Source organism: Phodopus roborovskii, unplaced genomic scaffold (genome assembly GCF_943737965.1).
Source record: "Phodopus roborovskii unplaced genomic scaffold, PHOROB, whole genome shotgun sequence".
Taxonomy (NCBI): domain Eukaryota; kingdom Metazoa; phylum Chordata; class Mammalia; order Rodentia; family Cricetidae; genus Phodopus; species Phodopus roborovskii.
Genome location: NW_026125911.1, coordinates 542,419 through 564,046, shown reverse-complemented (window position 1 = coordinate 564,046; position 21,628 = coordinate 542,419). Strand labels below are relative to the sequence as shown.

General features: G+C 39.0%; 1 protein-coding gene across 3 annotated transcripts in view; it reads left to right on the top strand.

Annotated features, from left to right (window-relative positions):
- Slc25a14 (solute carrier family 25 member 14) overlaps nt 1-9,862 on the top strand; it is a 45,645-nt gene extending 35,783 nt beyond the window's left edge. For all 3 annotated transcript variants that reach the window (XM_051178970.1, XM_051178969.1, XM_051178971.1), the window contains 4 exons: nt 1,624-1,748; nt 3,600-3,735; nt 8,251-8,331; nt 9,431-9,862. In XM_051178970.1, coding sequence (XP_051034927.1) covers nt 1,624-1,748; nt 3,600-3,735; nt 8,251-8,331; nt 9,431-9,472 — 384 coding nt within the window. In that variant the 3' untranslated portion in view covers nt 9,473-9,862. The remainder of the gene's footprint in view (nt 1-1,623; nt 1,749-3,599; nt 3,736-8,250; nt 8,332-9,430) is intronic.
- The last annotated feature ends 11,766 nt before the right edge of the window (nt 9,863-21,628 follow it).

Sequence of the window (21,628 nt, the reverse complement as noted above, 5' to 3'; positions counted from 1 at the left end):
TATAAAACCATTACTCTCCTTTTTGTCCATCTAGATTCACGTACTTTACATATTTCATCCAAGTAGAATTGTATTATGTCAGTCTTCAGGGACTAGGTTTGTGCACCTTCCATCTCTCTCCTTCCTTCCCTCCTCTCTTTCTAAGCAAATAGTCTAAATAGCTAAACCCCATATTCCAGTATATCACCTCTTTTTATGGCCAAATCAAAATTCCATTTGAGGGATATACTGTATTTTTTGTTTATCTGTTCATTAATTTATGCGCATTTGAATTATTTTGTACTTTTCAATAGTGTGTTAGCTATAGCTGCGAACATTGTCACGGGCATTTTTGCATGAAAATGTGTTTTCAGGACAAGTGGTGGTGGTGCAGGCCTTTAATCCTAGCATATATCTATGAATGGAATTGCCAGGTATTCTGGTAATTTCATATTTAATGTTTTGAGGAGATGCCAAATTGTTTACCATTTTTGTGCTCCATTTTATATATTTATCAGCAGTGGTAAGGGTTCCAATTTCCTCACATCTTTACCAACACTTACTAATCTTTTAAATATTTTTTTCTTATTTTACCTATCAATCCCAGTTCCCTTTCTCTCCCATGTCCCCCACAGACTTCCCATTCCATCTCCTATCCACTCCCCAGGGATGGTGAGACCTTCCTTGAGGGATCATCAAAGACCGTCAAATCATTTCGGGTAGGGACTAGACCCTCCCCTGTGTCTCTAGGCTAAGGGAGTATTCCTTCATGGGGAATGGGCTCCTGAAGTCCTTTCCTGAACTTAGGGATACATCCTGGTTCCATTGTCAGAGTTACCATAGACTTCACAGGCCTCTTAACTGAGACCCATGTTTGGGGGGTCTGGGTCAGTCTTATGCTGGTCTGGGGTTCATGAGCTCCCCCTTTGTTCAGGGCAGCTGTCTCTGTGGGTTTCTGTAGCCTGGTCCTGACCGCTTTGCTCATCACTCCTCCCTTTCTACAACTGGGTTCCAGGAGTTCAGCTCAGTGTTTAGCTGCCAACACTTACTATTTTACTTTAAAAAAAAAATGACTACAGTCATCCCTGTAGGTGTGAAAGAAATAGCATGTCATTGTGTTTGTTTTGTTTTTGTTTTTTGTTTTTTATTTCTAGGCAGAATTTCTCTGTGTTGCCCTGGCTGTCCTGGAGCTAACTCTGTAAACCAAGCTGGCCTTGAATTTAGAGATCTACCTGCCTCTGCTTCCCAAGTGCTGGGATTAAAGGTGTGTGCCACCACTGCCTAACTGTCATTATGGTTTTGATGTACATTTTTCTAATGACTGCATTCTTTACGATTTTCTGGTACTTCTCCATTGTGTGGGTTATTTCCCCACTCACTTCATTGTATCTTTTAAATTGCAAGTTTTTAATTATGGTGGAGTCCAACTTAATGTGTTTTATCTGTTTTTCTTTTGTCTCTTGTGCTTTAGATATTATGAATTGCTTTATTTTAGTACAGAATGTGGATTGGGAATTATAAACATACCCAGTGTTAGTCATTGATTTGAAAGGATCAACTATACATTACTGAGTTTATTTTTCTGGAAATTTTTTCGTCACTGTCAGAATTTCTCAGGTGTCTGATATCACTTTGGTTTTGTAGGGTGTGGTCCCAACTGCTCAGCGTGCTGCCATCGTGGTGGGGGTGGAGTTGCCAGTTTATGATATTACCAAGAAGCACCTGATACTGTCTGGGATGCTGGGCGACACCATTTTAACTCACTTTGTGTAAGTGATCTATGTTTGATTCCTTCTCTGTGTTCAGCAGTTTGACTATAAAAAGCCTCTTTTACTGATATCCTCAGGTGAATTATAACTGATATGCATGCCCTTAATATTTGTCTCCTATGGACAATACTTAAAGCCTTCTGAATATTTTATACTTTTAAATGAATTGCTATGTATGAATTATATAAAATAGTGAGTTTTATTGTGCCATTTCCTATTATTTTTCTCATTATTTAAATAGTGTGTATTCATTACAGAAGATTATGTGTTTGAGTATCATATTTCCTTATGTAATAACACAACATGTTCATATTCATAGCATGTATATGTAGTACTTTGATTATGTTTTCCCCCACCCAATATCTACACTTAGGCTCAGATGCTGTGAACACCTGGGAGCTGTGTATAGTATGGAGACCAATTAGATGTTTGTACGATACTCTTTTTTGTTTTGTTTTGTTTTTTCAAGACAGGGTTTCTCTGTGTAACATTCCTAGCTGTCCTAGAACTAGCTCTGTAGACCAGGCTGGCCTTGAACTCAGAGATCCTCCTGACTCTGCCTTTCAAGTGCTGGGATTAAAGATGTGTAACACCATCACCTGGCTTGTAAGATATTCTTAGACAGTTTGTAGTTTATTTACTTTCTCTCTTTAGAGGAAAGGTGTTATTTATGATTTGTTAGAAAAGTAAAGTTAACCTCGAAGTATAATGGTCAGGCAGTAGTGATACACACCTTTAATCCCAGCAACCAGAAGCTAGGAGGTGGTGGTACACACCTTTAATCCTAGGTCTCAAGATGAAGAGGTAGATGGATCTCTGTCAAAGGCCACCCAGATCTACATAAGATTGAATCAATCTAAAAAAGAATTACAGTTCACACCTTTAATACCAGTACCTGAGGGGTATAAAAGACAGGAGCAAGTAGTCAGTATGAGGCATTTATTCTCCAGCCACACTGAATATAGGAACATTCATTCTCCAACCATGTTGAGGAGAGGCAATAGTCTGAGGCTTGGTGAGAGCTTGTAGAGACAGTGTGTGGTAGAGGTAAGAAGCTAGTGGGCCAGCTGCTTTGCTTTTCTAAATCCTTAGTCAAGCTTAAATAAATTATAAATAGTGTATCACTACATTCATTTATCTCAGACCGGCCTCATTTTCACTGTGTAGCCAAGGATCACTTAGATTTTCTGATCCTCCTGTCTTTAATTCCAGAGGGCTAGGATTACAGATACGCAGTGTGCACTAGCACAACCCGTTTCTGCGGTGCTAGAGATTAATGCCAGGGCATCAAGCTTGCGAGGCAAACACTATGAACTGAGCTGCAGCCCCCATTCCATCAACTTGTACTTCTTACAAGCACATTGCTTTTCTTGCCTCAGAAGGGAAATTTCCTCTCAGTGGGATCTAGGGGGAAAAAAAGGGGTCAGATTTTATAGTTTCTGAAGCTAAACAGTTTTTGACAAAGACTGTTTCTGTTCTTATCTTACATTTTCTTTGTCATATAACATGTATGATATTCTGCTACTTAAACACATTTAGTATATGATGCTGTGGTCAGAAAATTTTATGTAACTTACCAATGGTGCAAGACACTTCCTGCTTAAGGATGTTGTTAGGCCTATGAACTATTTACTCTATAAATAGACTGAGTTTTAAAATGAAAATGAAAGGGACAACCAACCTTTCATTAGAAAGGATTTTCTTTCTCTTTAGATTATAATGAAGGGCTGTCAGGTTTTGTCTAATGGATCTGAGTTATTATACCTTTTGTGTTTGACCTAAATTCTGTTTAAGTGGGCAAGTGGTGGAAGTGGAGATAATATACTTTCTTAAATTAGTTTTCACCTTTAGTTCTAGCTTTACCTGTGGTTTGGCCGGGGCTCTGGCATCTAACCCAGTTGATGTGGTGAGAACTCGAATGATGAATCAGAGAGCAATAGTGGGACATGTGGACCTCTACAAGGGTACTCTGGATGGTATTTTAAAGGTATGTATACTGTGGATTTGGGTTAGAGTTTCTGTTTTCTTTGATGTTTGAGACCTTTTCAGTCTTTATTCTTCTTGCTGCATATTCTGAACATTGAACAACCATTATGTGTTATTTTAGTAGCCTGAGATCAGTCAACTCAGAACCTTGGTTATCAATAGGCTTTGGATTTCACAAGTGGTTGTATGTTCATCTAAGCTTGACGACCACTTTTCTAAGGGGATAAAGGTGGAACAGTGAGTGGGTTTTCTAAGTTGGACATATTTCAGAACCACCTGAAATTAATTCAGCATGTCAGAAGTAGGACCTGAGAATTTATGTTTCCTAGAAGTTCCCAGGTAGTACTGGTTCTGATCTGGTTGACTTAAAGAGATATTGAACTGGAGATAAGGATGTTGATTAAAATCTTGTGTAGTGATCTGAGTGAGAAAAGATGAAGGCCTGAGCCTCAATATGACTGCGAGTGTAGAAGGTAGAACAGAATTAAGAATAATTTAGTTGAGAATAATTAGAATAATAGAGTTTTGTTGAGATGATGTAGAGGTGTGGGAAAGAGGCGGTGTCAAAATGACTTCCTGGGTTTGGATTTGGTGACAAGATAGTGGCAATCAGTGATGGAGGAGACATCATAAGATGAACAGGACTCAGCAGTTAGGAACACTGGCCACACTCTTGTAGAGGACCTAGGTTCAATTTCCAGCTCCTACATGGCAGTTTTATGACCATCCATAACTCCAATCTCAGGGTATCTGACCATCTTCTGGCCTTTGTGGGACCAAGCACACACATGAGGTACACAGACAGACATCCATACATATAAGAAAATTAAAAGAGGGACTGGAGAGATGGCTCAGAGGTTAAGAGCACTGGCTGCTCTTCCAGAGGTCCTGAGTTCAATTCCCAGCAACCATGTGGTGGCTCACAACCATCTGTAATGAGATCTGGTGCCCTCTTCTGGCCTGCAGGGATACATGCAAACAGAACACTGCATATTAAATAAATAAATAAATAAATTCCTAAAAAATTAAAAGAACAGATTTTTTTAGGAGACATGGTTTTTGTTGCTTAGTTTGATGTGTACGAGGAAAAGTCCGTGGTACTTGGAGATATTAGGCTAAGTTGGGGGAATTTTGTGGTTATAGGTAAGTGTCCTTGGGATCATTAGCGTACAGATAGATATATAATCAAACAGAGAGGTAGGTAGAGTAGTTCACAACCTTTTTACTTTCCGAGTATACTAAAGTAATATACAATATTTTTTTGCAGTAAAGGTTTGTGCCAAACTATATCCTTCAGAGAATTGTTCCCAGTCACTACTTCTGTAATGATATGTATAGTTCTTTAGTATCTTTTTTACCCCTACACCCCATGTCTCCCTTTTTCTACATTCCAAATGCACGGAAAATTGTCCAGCCCTAAATGTTTTTCTCCTAAGTGTTCATCCATATACTTTCTTAGATATCTGCTGTAATAACTTAAATGATCCATTTTGCTTTTTCCTGCACCTTTTTGCTTTCTCCCACTCCTCTTAATTCTCCAGATCTCATATTTTTTTATTTTTTCTTTATTTTTGAGAAAGTATCTTGCTATGTAGCTTAGACTTGTCTGAAATTCCCTATTTATCCCAGACTGGTCCCAAATAACACTAATTGATATAAACAGACAGGTATTAATAGATATTAATGGATTTATACTCACATTTTGATATATTTATTGCAGAGCTCTGTTATCTGTGTTTACCTGCAGAAGTTCTTATTTGTTCACACATAACCTACTTCTTCAAATGTCCTGGAGAATTATAAGGATTCAGATTATTCTTGGAACTGTTAGAGCATCATACTATTTTTGTGTGTATGCATTTATATTCAACAAAACTTTAATGTTCCAAGAGGTATGAGGTGGTGGGTATATAGAGGTGAACAAGGCAAACACTGTTCATTCCCTATTGAAAGTTATATGGTAGTTGAGAGAGATAAACAAATAATTTTAGATAGAAGTAAACATTGAAATAGCAACTTGGTCATTTGAATTCTTTCAGCTAGGATGCTTAAGAAAAGCTTATAGATAATTTGGATGATGGGAAGGAGTTGGCCACATGAAAAATCTTAAGAAAGCCATTTCATAAAGAAAGAGCAGATTATAAAGGGCCTGATTTGAAATGAGTTTGACATATTAGAGTTAAAAATAAGTATTATGTGGCGGAGTATAGTGAATGAATGAGAAAGTAGTACGAATTGAGTGTACAGAATCGGACAGGGTCCAAATCATATAGGATCCTCTAGATCGTTACAGAGAATTTACAATTAGAATGGAAACCACCTGAGAACTTTTAAGTAAGAATGTAATATGTATGATCAGATTTATAATTATTAAAGATTGATTTTAGTTTGTAGGTGTAGATCTTAGATCAATTGGGATTTCGTTGTGGTAATTGAGATAGTGATAGATTATCTCTGTGGTCTCTTGTCATTTAATTATATAGTTTTAGGTTATCTGCATCTCAGCTTTATTTTGAGTAATTTTCAAAATTAAAATGTGAATTTTGCCTTGCTTCACTCCTTCCCAATTTGCTGCTGGTCTATTGGTAGAAGTATATTATCTGTGGCTGCCCATCAGGAATATCGTTACTATGTTATTATTTGTCCTCTCCATCCCAAGTAGTTAATAAGGACTCTTATTTCTTAATTCTTAATTTTCAGGACAAGGAAAAAAAGAGATACTTTTAAATCTGGCTGCTCATATCATTACCTTATTAAAATATGCTCATTTCTTAAAACTGGTAAAATTCATTTCACCAATGAAAAGGCAGAAATGAATTTTACATTTTTCAGTATCTCACAATACACCCAACATATTGCTACTTCTTAATAAATATTTGCCTATTATATAAATTACCTTTTGGCAGAATTTAGCATATGATATCAGCTTTTGACCTTTAGTCTGTCATCCAGTTCTTTTCTTTCTTTCTTCCTTTCTTTCTTATGTATACATTGTCCTGCCTGTATGTATGCTTGCAGGCCAGAAGAGGGCACCAGATCTCATTACAGATGGTTGTGAGCCACCACGTGATTGTTGGGAATTGAACTCGGAACCTCTGGAAGAGCAGCCAGTGCTCTTAAACTCTGAGCCATCTTTCCAGCCCCCTGTCATCCAGTTCTTGAGACCATTTGGTGCATATAGAAACATCCTACTAAATAAATCAAGGCACCACACTGCAAAGCAATTCATGTCATTCCCCACACATAGTCCTCAAAAGCATTCACATGAAATATATCATCGAGTCACAATAACTTTGAAAGTAGAAAATAGAGTCAGAGAAGTTAAATGACTTTCTCAAGTCCTTATTCCCTTCCTTGGTTTTCTTCATCCCTTTTATCATTTTTGGTTAACAATATGTATTCATATATTAGTATCTACCAATATCTGTCTGTCTGTAACAATGTTTATTTGCTTGTCCACATTAGAACATACATTCTATAGGGGCACAGACAAATTACTCTAAACTCAGGGTTTTAAAAGAATAGTTATTATTTTCCAGTTTGGGGGCATCAGGTATTGAAAAGCAGCCTTGTTGAATGATTCTAGAGTAAGACCCCTTAAGAGTTTGTATGTCAGCCAGGCCTTTAGTCATCAAGGCTTGACTGGGGGCTAGCATACCTGTTTCAAAGACAACTTGTCAGTGTTAGTTAAATGCTTCAGCTTCTTGTGAGTAGGCCTTTCTTCATGGTATGACAGCTGGTTTCCTTCAGAGTGAATAATTCAAGAAAGGAGGAGGAGTTAGACACCTTACTATATATCAAATACCCTTTATAATCTAGCAGTGTTAATTTCTGCTGTGTTCTTCTGGTGAGTCATAATAGTCCTGATACTTTATGATGTGAGAACTATACATGTTATGGATGACTGGAAATAGGGTTCTTCAGGTGTGCCATTACTTTATGTAGCTATCTCTAGTTACTTCTATTATATTGCCTGTGCAATTATTAATCACAATTTCATTACACATATTCATATAATGATCTTGAATCAATTATCCTGCATTATCCTCTCTTATTCCTGTCCCTCTCCCTCAAAACTCCCTTCTACTACCCAGCAACTTCTATTTCTTGTCTTTTTTGTTTGTGACCCACTACATTTAGTTAGGGTGTTTTCAGACAGGTCTCATGTAGCCTACACTGATCTCAAATTAATTGTATAGGTAAGGATAGCCTAGAACTCTTGATTTACTCCCTCTACTTCCACAGCTGAAATTATAGGCATGCGCTGCCATGCCCAGCTCTTCTTTACAGTTATGTTCCCAGAATTAAGAAGTATGTGGTATGCATGTTGAGTACTGAGTAAATGTTGAATAATGATTTGATGGATTCAGGCTTCAAATTATTTAGACTACAAAATATATCTTCAGAAAAGAGGCCATTCATAATAACCAAAGCTTCTGGGTGTGGGCATGGAATGTGTTTGTCAAATGTAAAAAGAAATGGAAATTCACTATTTTTGGTTATGTCTTTATCTTAGATGTGGAAACATGAGGGCTTTTTTGCCCTCTATAAAGGATTTTGGCCAAACTGGCTTCGGCTTGGACCCTGGAACATCATTGTATCCTTTTGGAAATTGAGAATGGAAGCCAGTGCTCCAAAGTCCCTGGTAATTCTAGGTTGTGGAAAGATAATTTTGATTATTAAATCCTTTATAGGCAAGTAAAAACACAAGAATCCCATTGAAAACCAGTGTGAATGGAGCCAAGTAGAGAAACACTTTCCTATGGAGGCAAATACACATTTAAAGGGACAGAAAAAATGTTCCAAATGTTCCTCTTTAAATCAGGATGTCTAAGATGACTCAGTGTGCAAAGGTGCTCACCTCCATACCCACTGACCTGAGTTTAATCTCTGGGACTTATGGTGGAAGGAGAAAATTGGCTTCTATAAGTTGTTCTCCAAACTACAGACACACACACACACACACACACACACACACACACACACACACGCACACACACACACACGTGCACACACAGCAAGTGCAACCCCTCCCCATCAAACAAACAAACAAATGAATGAATAAGCAAATAAATGTAATAAAGTAAAATGTCATTCACAGCCAGTCTTAAAAGGGCTATGAAATTTTTAACAACAGTGACAGAAGAAGCTCATAGGAGACACCATGCTGTTGTGGTCTACATTTCTTAACGTCTAACTATGAGACCTAAATAGCTGCTAAATACTAGCAGGACACAAAGCATTCATAGAGAAAAAGAATCCCCAGCCTAGTAAGACTCTTTATTGTGGGGGCGTTTCTCTCCTTCAGCTGTGCTTGAGTGCCTCCTAGTTATGGAGCTATGTGCGGTACACTGTGTATGGTTCTGTGTGGGTACATGTGAGCTTGGCAGGGTTGAATAATAATAATTCCCTGTCCTTCTGGAATCTGTAGGGTAAAAAGAGAGAATATCTCTCTTTAGAATTGTATTTGTTCTGTTTGCTTTTGGAAACTATAGCTATATTATAATCTGTTTTCATTGCTCAGTGCATTGATCATAATGGGTACATAGTAGGCACTCAACACATTTTATCTTAAGTTTTTGAAGCCAATCCCCTGTAGACAAAGTGCATTAATTTAGAGAATGCGATGCATAATTTTCAAAACAGGTTTAATTTTCAGTTATGAAATCAGAAATCTTCCATGACTCATTTTTCAGTTTTTTATTACATACGAGCAGCTCAAGAGGCTTCAAATCTAAGAACTGAAAGTCTAAGCCCAGCCCTGCCACACTTTCTACTGTTATCCTTTGTGTTCCTAATGTATTTTGACAAAGATTTATGTGTTTACAGAACCAGTGGTCTCCCAAGGGCCCTTTAATTGAAGAGTAGTAGAATGTCTTAAGGCCGTTTATGCATTTGTGTTACCTCTTCCCTAAGAGGAAGTATTAACATTGAGAGTGTGACCCCAGATTGGTGTCTTCTGTGAAGATGGATACTGATGGGTGACATTCAAAAGGGCCTTCTTTTCAACTGTGGGTTAAATGTAGTTGGTTATCTCCAGACAGGCTACAGCAGATGGTTACCAGCACAGTTACTGCTATGTATGTTATAGACCTTGGTTCTCATTAAAGTATTTATTGGCAGAATAATTTTTGACTGTGTGTTCATTTACTCTCTTCTTTCCTAACTAACTCTAAGTTGCATCTCTAGAAAGTAAAAAAGGGAAAGTGACTATGAAATCGAGACTGGACTCTTAAAATACATTTATGGGAGTAGAATAAGTGTATTGTATTTTTGCAAGGCCATTTGTCAGCATAATGCCACCTGCTTCTAAATATCAGGCCAGTGGTTTTTTCCAGAATATGAAACAAGTAAGCAAGTTGACCATTTGGAAGGTTCTACATGCAGATTAAATGCTAACCAAGTTTACAATATGGTCTTGTGTTCTGAGTTAAGGTCTTCATAATTATCCACTCATGTGTTCATTCACATATTATTATGTGCTTTTTATTTCCTGGATGCTGGGGATGTGAAGAATGAGTCTGTCTCTGGTTTTAAGCTCATGTGATAGTAGAAACTGGTTTGAAAGTAAACCATAATAGTAGGTTCTAAGTACTATGAGTGGGATAATCAAAGACCTGCAGGAGGATGGAGGAGAGAGAGCTTTACTTAGAGGCTTTGCCAAAGCTTCATAGTGGAGTTGACATTTAAGCTGAGTCAAAGGAAGAGTGGATGTTGCCATGTGGATAAGGCCGTATACATCTTGACAAATGTTTAACAACATATATCTGCCATTAGAGAATCATAAAGAATGGTTTTATTGCCCTAAAAATCCTCCTAGCCCTTAGCAACCACCAAGACTTTTACTGTCAATGGTAATGCCTGTCCCAGAGTGTCATAATTGGAATCGGGTAGTGGCCTTTCACATAGGCTTCTTTCTCTTAGTGAAGTATGTTTACATGTCCTCTATGTCTTTGAGAGATTTACTTATTTTTATTTTGTATGCATGGCTGTCTTTCCTGCATTGTATGTATATGTCCCACCTGTGTGTATGGTGCTCCTTGGAAGCCAAGAAAGCACCTTGGATCTCTTGGCACTAGAGTTACAGAAGATTGTGAGTTACCATGTGGGTTCTGGGAACTGAACCTGCAGCCTCTGCAAGAGCAACAAGTGGTCTTAACCACTGAGCCATCTATTTGTCCCTGTTCTGCATCTTTGGATAGCTGTATATCTCATTGTGGACTGGTGCTATGTTAGATAACATGTTGCCACTGGGGCAGACATAAAGGGGAAGAGCTTTATTTTGGTTCATGGTTTGAGACGTTTCAGTTCAAGTAGGTGAACATACTTTGGGGACTGTGATGAGGCCCGCACTGTGGAAGAAAACTGTGATAGAAGAAAGCTATCAGCTTACTTGCCAGGAAGCAAGAAGAAAGAGAAGAAGGGACCTGTGTACCAATATAGCCTTCAAGGATGTGCCGTCGGTGATCTATTTCTGGCAATTAGGCCATACCTTATCATTTCCCACTATATCCCAGTGGTATCATCAGCCAAGGACCAATCCCTCAACACAGGATCCTTAGGGGGCAACCCTTAAATCCAAACGATAACTGTTTCATCTGTGCACAACAGTCTATCCATCTACTTACTAAAGAATATTTTGTTGCTTTCAAGTTTGGGCAGTAATAAAGGAGTGGTAAACATTTATGTGGAGGATTTTTATATAGGTATAACATTTCAGTTTGCTTATGAAAATATAAAGGAGCACGATTTCAGAATGGTATGAGAATGTTTGATTGTACAAGAAGTTGCCAAAGTGTCTCCTATGGTGCCTGTGCAATTCATTCCCAGCAGCAATGAACAGGAGTTACTGTTGCTGTGCATCCTTCCTGGATTTGGTGGTGTCATTGTTTTGACAGCTTCTAGTCTAGTGGATAGTAGTTTCTCCTCGTTTGTTTATCATGTTACTAATTTGCATTTGGTAGTTTTTAAACTTGTTGTTGAGACCTTAGTACATGAGCACCACATCCACATCATTCCCACTCCATCCCCCACTCTGGCTTCTCCTGTGTCCCCCCCATTCATGGCCACTTCTTTATTACTTACATCACTTAATAGCAATTTTTACGTGATGTCCTCTCTTCTAATATCATTAACTTGTTAAAATTTCTTACACTGGGTCACAGTTTATAACTTTATATTGTATTTGTGTGACCGTTCAACTAAACTAACATCCATATTTCTGATCAGGATGTAATCTCTGTAAAAAACAACAACAACAACAAAAAAGGAATTGCCAGGTGGTTGTGGCAAACACCTTTAATCCCATCACTTAGGAGGCAGAGGCAGGCAGATCTCAGTAAGTTCGAGACCAGCCCGGTCTAGAGTGAGTTCCAGGACAGCCAGGACTGTTACACAGAGAAACCCTGTCTAGAAAAACAAAACTAAACAAAAAAAATGAAAGGAATTATATTGACTGCTGGATTCTTAATGCCTAGCAAAATTACACATGGCAAATATTTGTCAATTGATTAAGCAAATTAATCTATAGCTAAAGTATCAGGTAAAATACCTAAAAATATAGTGAAGATTCAGAAGGTACTATAGTATATATTAATTTAAAATTGAGTGACCAGACAGATGATTTATGATAAGGATTACTTCAAACTGGAGCCAATAGAAGGTACAGTGCTGCCATGGTTTTAAGTACCATCTATATACTGATGACTTCCAGATGGACATCCAGCTTCTGCCTTCCCCCTGACCAGCATACTAGTTTTGTATGTGTGTACTATTGCCTACTACACATCAAGTCTAATAGGCACTTCAGATTAGTGTGTGTGTGTGTGTGTGTGTGTGTGTGTGTGTGTGTGTAAGAGAGAGATACTTCAATGATTTATTATGTGATACTGGATTTAGATGGTTTTCTTGGAGACATTGACTGTGTCTATATCATTTGCCCTTTATTTTCCACTTCCTACTACTTTCCTATGTTGGCCCTTCTTTTCCATTACCTTCATTATTAATCTATCCCTCCTTCCTTCAGTGAAAGCCAGCAAAGGTCATAGCAGGTAACACTGCAGGGTTCAGAAAGATGTTTAGAATGCGGAGTCACTAGTAGCAGTGAAATGTTGGAATTTTTAATTTTTACATGGGGCTAGATTTCTAGCCCTCTCTTCCAATGTTAACTTTTATTTATCGCTATCTCTACCTACCTACCTATCACTTATTTATTTTTTCGAGACAGGGTTTCTCTATAGTCCTAGCTATCCTGGAACTTGCTTTATAGACCAGGGTGGCCTCAAACTCAAAGAGATACACCTGCCTCTGCCCCCTGAGTGTTGGGATTAAAGGCATGCACCACCACTACCAGGAGGTGTAAAGTTATATTTTATAATAACCAAATTTATAGGACAAATGATTAAGCTATTATGTACCTGATTATAAATAATTTTCTGTTCACTAAGATTTTAATCACTTCAGTCTCCTCTATTAGTGTAAGCTAAAAATAAAAAGTTGCCTTCCTGAGGCTGGATGTGGTCCATATTTTTAATTCCTGGAGGTGACTTCCAGACCAGCCTGATCTACATAGTTCCAGGACAGTCTGATCTACATAGACTCTGTCTCAAAGAAACCAAGTTGCCTTCCCAGGGTACAGAAGTTAACAACACTTGCTACTCTCACAGAGGATCTAGAGTCAATCCTTAGCACCCGCGTGGTAGCTCACAGCTATCCTTAACTGTAGCTGCAGGAGATACAGCTCCCTCTTCTGGCCTCTGCTGGTGCTAGACATGCATTCAGGCAAAGTAGTCCTATACATTAAAAAAAAAAATATGTGACAGACTTTGATGATTCCCCCATGGAAGGCCTCACCCTCCCTGGGGAGTGGATGGGGGTGGGATGGAGGTGGGTGGGGGGCATGGGAGGATGGGAGGGATAGGGAACTGGGATTGATATGTAAAATAAGATTGTTTCTAAATTAAATAAAGAAGATTCCCCCCTTTTTATTAAAGAATCTTTCATGACTTCTTCATTAGAATGGCTGTTTACCAATGATGATAAATTCTAAACTTTTAGTCTAAAGGATGCTTCTGTTTATTCACAGTCTCAGCATCAGACTCCAGTTGTCTTACCTTACTCTTTATAAACACTTTTTTGTTTTCTATGGAGACAGGGTTTCACTGTGTAGACCTGGCTGTCCTGGAACTTGCTCTGTAGAATCTGACTGGCCTTGAACTCCTAGAGATCTGCCTACCTCTGCCTCATGAATACTGAGATTAAAGGTGTGTGCCACTACCACCACCTGGCATTGTTGACACTTTTTAATGCATCAATGTCTCTATCACTTATTAATAAGAGAAAACAATTTAATGTTACTATATATAAGAGGGGATCTGGTCATCTTAAAGATGTACTTGGAAGTTTTTGAAGTGTAAAGGTCTAAGAACCACTTACCCTGAATCAAATTTTTACACTTGACATCATCTCATGGCCATCCAGCTGTAATTTATTTATTTATTTTTTTGCATCTCATCTTTTTTCAAATTACTGCTGAGCTGATAAGACAGTCAATTGCTTTTCTGTGTGAAATATTTTTACATCTGTTGACTGTCTCAATGAACAAATTTGTAAAAATGCATTTAACCGTTTTGTAAGTCAGCACAGCCTTTTACATGACCTAAGACAGTGCTATCTCAGTGTATTTATAAGCTGTTTAGTGCCTTAATGTCAACACAATTGAGACAGAACTGGAACTGATGCACATTTGTTATGGTGAATGGGAAATGGGATTAAATCACGGGATTGTCAGACAGCATGTGTCAAAACAGAACAGACTTGTGTGGAGCCTTGCTCAGCCTTTCTGCCCTGTGTGATCTTGCTTCCTCTGGTGGCCAGGAGCAAGTGAATCCTGCCTGTCTCACTGTAAAGGAGTGGGGTCTAAAGAAATGGGGTGCTTAGTATGTAAAAACAGATCTTAGACCCTTCATGTCTGCATTGATTGTTTCCAGGCTTCCTCATGAGAGGGCTGCTTGAGCCCGGTGACTGATTGTCATCCCAACAGCTTGTAAATCCAGGGAACATATGGCTGTGTAGCATGTTAAACTCTCATGCACTTTATCCTGCCATGCCTGATCCATCAGACAGAAGAAAATCTTTTCTGTTCAGTAAGTCTTTCAGAAGGACTACAGCTTCTCATCTTCTGCTGCATTAAGACTCCCCTCCTAGCTCTGTGTGTAAATGCTTGGCTTCCACGCTTGCTTAGCAGTTTGTGACTTTGTACAAAGATTGCCTCGGAAAAATTTGAGTGATAACACTGAAATTGATATCTGGACATCACACCGTGCTGTATTGATGGAGTCACAGTGAAGGGCTTTCTTAAACGACTGTGTTCTGTAGTCCAGCTTTCTGAGTTTCAGGAGACAGATTAAGCATCTTGATAGCAGGACTTAAGAGATTTCATTTTGTTGAAGCAAACCAGACCTAACATAAACCAATTTTTCTTGGATGGTTTATGCTTTCAGCAACTTGTGTGCTTTTATTTCCTTGAGATAGTCATGTCAGGACTGTATGTTTATTTGTGGTTCATTTACAATATCTCTTAGTAGCCATCCTAGGGAAACTTAACACTCCAAGGAATGCCAGCAAAAAACTAAGTCAAAATAATTATTGTTTTTTGTTGTTTTGAGATAAGTTTTCACCATGTAGCCCTGGCTGTCCTGGAACTCACTACCTAGACTACACTGGCCTCAAACTCTGAATGATCTGTCTGCTTCTGCCTTCCAAATGTTGGGATTAAAGGCATGCACGACCACACAGCCTAAATCAAAATTCTTTTTTAAAATTTTTTTTAAATTTAAATTTGAAACAAGCTTGTTTTTCATGTCAGTCCCAGTTCCTGCACCCTCCCGTCTTCCCCTGTCCCCCACCAACCCCTTTCCCATCCCCTTTCTGCTCCCCAGGGAGCAGATTTCCATGAGGAGTCTTTAAAGTCTGTCATATCATTTGGAGCAGGGCCAAGGCCCTTCCCCCATGTGTCTAGGCTGAGGGAGTGTCCCTCTATGTGGAATGTGTTCGCAAAGTCCATTCGTACAGTAGGGATAAATATTGATCCATTACCAGAGGCCCCATAGACTGCTCAGTCCTCCTAGGTAACAGCCATGTTCAGGGAGTTTGGGTTGGTCCTATGCTGGTTTCCCAGCTGTCAGACTGGAGCAGCCCCTTGTTCAGGTCAGCAGTTTCTGTGTATTTTTCCAGCCTGGTCTTGACCCCTTTGCTCATCACTCCTCCCTCTACAACTGGATTCTAGGAGTTTGGCTCAGTGTTTAGCTGTGGGTGTCTGCTTCTGCTTCCATCAGTTAATAGATAAAGGCTCTAAGATGACATATAAGGTAGCCATCAATCTTATTATTGGGGAAGGGCATTCAAGGTAGCCTCTCCACTATTGCTTAGATTGTTAGTTGGGGTCACCCTTGTAGATCTCTAGACATTTCCCTAGTGCCAGCTAAATCAAAGTTCTTATCAAGACTTAATACTTGTTGATTTAGTAATGCCGCTTTGGAGACTGTATCCTTATGTAATTGAACAGAGGCACATCGGAGATTTACGTGCAGTTTATTTATACTGATAAAACAATGACAAATACTAAATTTGAACATAACTATAGGAAGTGATTTAAATACTACATTTTCATTTGTTAAAAACACAATACAGCCATTATGTTTTTGAAGAAGACATAGTGACAAAAGTATACAGAATATAATATAAAGTGGAAAAAAGATGGAGAATAAAAGTAGGCATCTATGGAGGGTGTAATTATAAGCACCTGAATGATTTTATGTATTTTCAAATATCTCTAAAGTGAATAAGTTTTAACAATACAAAAGGGTTAATAAATATATTTCAGACATCAGTGTGCATCTCTAAAAGAAACCCCAGCAAAGATGCAGGTTCATAGCACCTAATTCTTAAATGTTTGTGGAATAGACAGATGGACAGATATACAATTAATGAATGGCAGTTAACATTTGTAGGTACCACCATTGAGTTTGTAATATTAAAGAAAGAGCAAAGGAGGATTCATGGAAAAGGAGTTGGATTCCAGACTTCTCAGCAGCCTTTGAAGGATGACAGGGAAGGTACTGAAGCTATCACTCAGTTTTGAGTGACGGATGACAGTCAAAGAGTTCTTTCTGGTCTGTCCTGGAGTACATTGCTGTTCTTTTACCCAGCTGTTGCCATCTTATTTCCTCTTATTCTATGCATGTCCTTGGAGGATCTCTCATTTCAGTGGTCTCTGTTCAGTTTGGCCAGTGACCAAACTTGCTGAGAATGAAATCAAGTTCATGACTCTTAACTTTCCTTTGAGTCAGTTAACACTTCATGTAGGGAGAGGATATCTCAAGGGCAATTCTGGGTGGCCAATTCCCATAGATGGACTGAGTGGTCATGTAAGAGTGTTGGCAGGTCAGGGCAACCTGCCTTTACCAATTGTAAAACACTCAAAACACATTATACAGAAGAGTATGCAATTTCATGTTCTTGAGAGAAGTCCTGAACCTGAAACAGAAGGGTGATATGCCTAAATTTAGTTTCCCAAGGATTTAATACGAAACTTGCTCAAGGCACAATTTTTACAACAAACTTACAATAAGCTGCTTCTGGAAGCTATGAATGTAACTGAGAGCTCTACAGTGATTGTGTCAGTGTCTTTATCTTTTGAATGTTTGAGCAATTGCTGAATAGAATCTGGCTTCTTTGTAAGTCTGTGGGATAACATTGGGTGTATATATGAAATCTCATTGTTTCCTCTTTGTGAAGGGACCTTAATCAGGGAAAGCCATTAAATTTTTGCATAGCATTCTGTATTCTGGTCTTGGAAGCTTATTTAACATAATGTTCTTAATCGGAGATACTCCCAAGTGTGGGACCACTAGTGCCTTGTTTGTGTCTTGCTCTGTCTCGATGCTGATAAGTTATTAGGTTTATAGCTAGTTTTCTTTTTTGCACCTTGAATCTTTTTTTTTTTTGAGATTTTCTTTTTTTTCACTTCATTTTATTATATGAGTGTTTGCCAGAATGTATGCCTGTCCACCACATGAGTGCAGTGTCTGTGGAGGCCAGAAGAGGGTATCAGATACTCTGGAACTGGAGTTACACTTGTGAGTTACCTTCTGCATAGCTCCGGCTGTCCTGGAATTCATGATATAGGCCAGGCTGGCCTTGAACTCTTGCATATATTTAAAAAAAAACATTATTTTATATGTATGTGTGTGAGCCTGAGTGTATGCTTGTGAACCACAGAGACCAGAAGAGGGCCATTATTATCCACCCTGTGGGTGCTCAGAGATCAAACTGGGTCCTCTTCAAGAACAGCAAGTGATCTTAATCACTGAACACTTTAGACCTTGTACACCAAATCTTATTTCTTAAAGAAAAAAAGCCAGGCAGTGGTGGCACTCAACTTTAATTCCAGCACTTGGAAGGCAGAGGCAGGCAAATCTCCAAGTTCAAGGCCAGGCTGGACTGTTACACAAAGAAATCCTGTCTTGAAAAACCAAATTAAAAAAAAAAAAGGCTTATTCATCAGGTGCAGTTTTCCACGACTGAGCCAAATTACCCTTGCAATTTGAACATAATGGACTCCCTTGAATGGGTCATTTACATGTTTTATTATTTAGGGTTCCCTTCCTTCTTTCCTGTCTTCCTTCCTTCCCTCCCTTCTTCCTTACTGCCTTCCCCCTCTCTCTTTTTGTTTGTTTGTTTGTTTGTTTGTTTGTGACAGGGTTTCTCTTTGTAGCTCTGGCTGTCCTGGAATTCGATTCGTAGATCAGACTGGCCTTGAACTTGGAGTTTCACCTGCCTCTGCCTCCTATGTGCTGGGATTAAAGGTGTGACACCACTGCCCTGTTATGGTTTTCCTTGATGAAGAAGAAAACTAGCCATGTCTTGTAGTTTACTAGGCATCTTGACATGCATTGCCTGAGTTGTTCCTCACTGTAGCTATATAGGGTTGCCCTGATTACCCCAGTTTAACAGAAGAGAAATTTTTGTTTTAAGAATTATGAGGATTGCTTAGTGGTTAAGAACACTTATTCTTGCTAAAGGACCCAAGTTCTATTCTTAGCATCCATATGGAAGCTCACTACCTCTCTGAGCACCAGACACACATACGGTGCACAAATGTACAGACAGGACAAACACTCATACATACAATACATGAAAATAAATCTATTTTTTTTCAAAAGATGAATAAAAATAGATCTCACTCTGACGACGACCCTGGCCTTGAACATTAGAGTGAGTTTAAGCCTCCCCATGCCTTTTTTCCCTTCAGGACAGGGTTACTCTGTGTAGTACTGGCTGTCCTGGAATTTACTCTGTAAACCAGGTTGGCCTTGAACGAAGAGATCCATCTGCCTGTACCTCCAGAGTGCTGGGATTAAAGGCATGCATCACCATTAACGAACTGAACACTTGTCTGTTGGACTCTGCCTGAAGCCTGTGGCCTCTCAGCTGCACAAGTTCCTCCTAGAGACAGTAGGGTTTCTTACCCGGAAGCTAGTAACTCACCTGACACCTTTAGATCCTCCTTTTCTTTGAAAATACCTTTAATGTTTATTTATGGTTGAAAATTAGTGTGTATATTTATGAAGTATAATGTAATGCTTTGATGTGTTTATAATATGGAGTGATTATATCAGGCTAATTAAATTTAACTTATATTATCTTATCAGGATCTGTCCTTTTCAGCAAGGGCAGGGATTAAGCTGTGAATACCAATGGGGTGGGGGTGGGGGGATTGCTTTGAACCAGTTTTCAACTTTATCTGAAACCCACTTCTTATTTGTATTTCAGCTAGTTCACAGTAACATAGACCACCAGTAACACAGGCTTATTGGGCTCTGACATCCACTCAAGAGCAAAAACTTTCTCAGTTGCAAGAACCTAAAATTTGCTGTGGCGAAAGCAATCCTGTTCCTCCTCTGAGCCAGAGTGGTCAACAGTGCAGCCACAGGGCAGATTACCAAAGCAGGGTTATACCAGTGCAGCAGGAACCAGGCTCTTAGATGGAGGATATCGAGAAGGGATCTGAAAGGGTATGGAATGTCAAAGGAGTAATTATTACCTTCTGAGTGGCTGAAGCAAGAACGCCGAGCTAATTTAAGACTAAGGGAGAATTAAGAAAACTTGATTGAAAAGCACCCTGCGGAGAGGAGAATGGCTTCTGAATGGTATTTCAGATTTGAATGAAGATTTCCAATGGTGTCTTGCTTGGAATGAGCCTTTGCACACTGGACACCTCAAGCCATCATTTTAGAGATAGTGAGGGAATAACATTTCAGGGTGTTTAAGGTCCAAATCCCAGAAAAGTTAATTCCCACTGTTTTCCTTTCCTCGTGCCACCTTTTGTTATCATCTAAGTATCTTTCTCAGAGGTTATTAAGCTTAGCATTCTGAGAGCCCATACTCTAATAATCCACAGTGGAGGCCAGAAAGGTGACGAAAGAGAGGAAAGTACAGCATGGTGCCCTAGTTCCTGGTCATCCCCCTCACCCCGTTCGGATTCTGCCATTGACTTTTTTTTTTTTTTTTTTCTGTCAGAGGAACCTCAAGCATCATTTCCAGCTGGAATCATTGACATTTGCCTGGGGGGGGGGAGGAAACTGAGAATAGAACCCATAACCTTGTGTGTGCTAGGCAAGTGTTCATCATGCAGCTACATATTCAGCCTTCAACACGGTCCTTTTCAATACTATGTTGAAGAAAGGGATGAGCTGGTTTCCTGTGCAGTTTTTGGTGCATTTTAGATGATGACTGAGTTGCTTAGGAAAATACACATCTCAGAATGAATTCAGGAACATGTAACTCTGAGGAGCAAGGTGAGTTCACTCGTGAGAGCTCCATAGCACCTGTCTTCGTACCTACCTCTTTCCCTTTCTCCCCTTACAGTGTCTCAGTTTGTGGTACTGCATTTTCATCAGCAGGTAGCTGATGGAAGGGGTACCAGAGAATTTAAAAGGCAGTGGGCTGGGGATGTTAACAGTAGAAACAATCACTAGGGAGGGAATTTACTAAAGAGACATTGTTTTCAGCTCCACAAGGAAAGACAAGCATTGGGTTCTATAATCTGGGTTCCTGTATCCCCCCCAAAAAAAAGTTAACAAGAAAAAAACCTGACCTCCCCAGTGCTGTGCTGTCTCTTGTGGCGACACTAACTGCTTATGGCTCTTGAACATTTGATGTATGGTTAGTTTGAACCGAGATGCTCTGTAAGAGTAAAATACACATCTGATTTCGAAACTTGGTATGAAAAAAGTATAGCAATTTTCATTTGATCAAAGGTTGAACCAACAGTTTGGATATACCAGGCTAAATAAAGCATCAATATTAATGTTGAAGGTGATGGAAATATTACTCTGATCAGTATATACTGCCCACTTGAAGTGTCACATTGTATAGGTACAAGTAAAATAAGAATTTAGGGATCAAAGCTTGAGACTTAAAAACCTTAACACTAATTTTGCCTCTTAACATGGTTACTAGAACATTGAAATTGTATATGGACCTTGCATTATACTTCTATTGGACAACATTGATCTGGCATAATAAAAGATGGGATCTGGTATGCAAACCCCCTTCAGCAGTATAATCCTTGAAACAAGTATACCTGTCTAGCAATCAGGCCTATTTCCAAAGAACAGAAAAATGTGGAGATTTGCAGGTGCAGAAACTGATTTTGGATGAAAGTCAGGATCCAGCTTCCTTTACCTCATTCTGAGGATGTAGGATGTGGGAGGTTGGGTGGTCAATTTGCCGAGGCAAGTTGCCTCGTTTTGAGTGGTATTTATTATTTCTTAGCTGGGATCCAGAATGGGAATGGGCAAAACACTTAGAAACGTTCCTTCCTTACCATC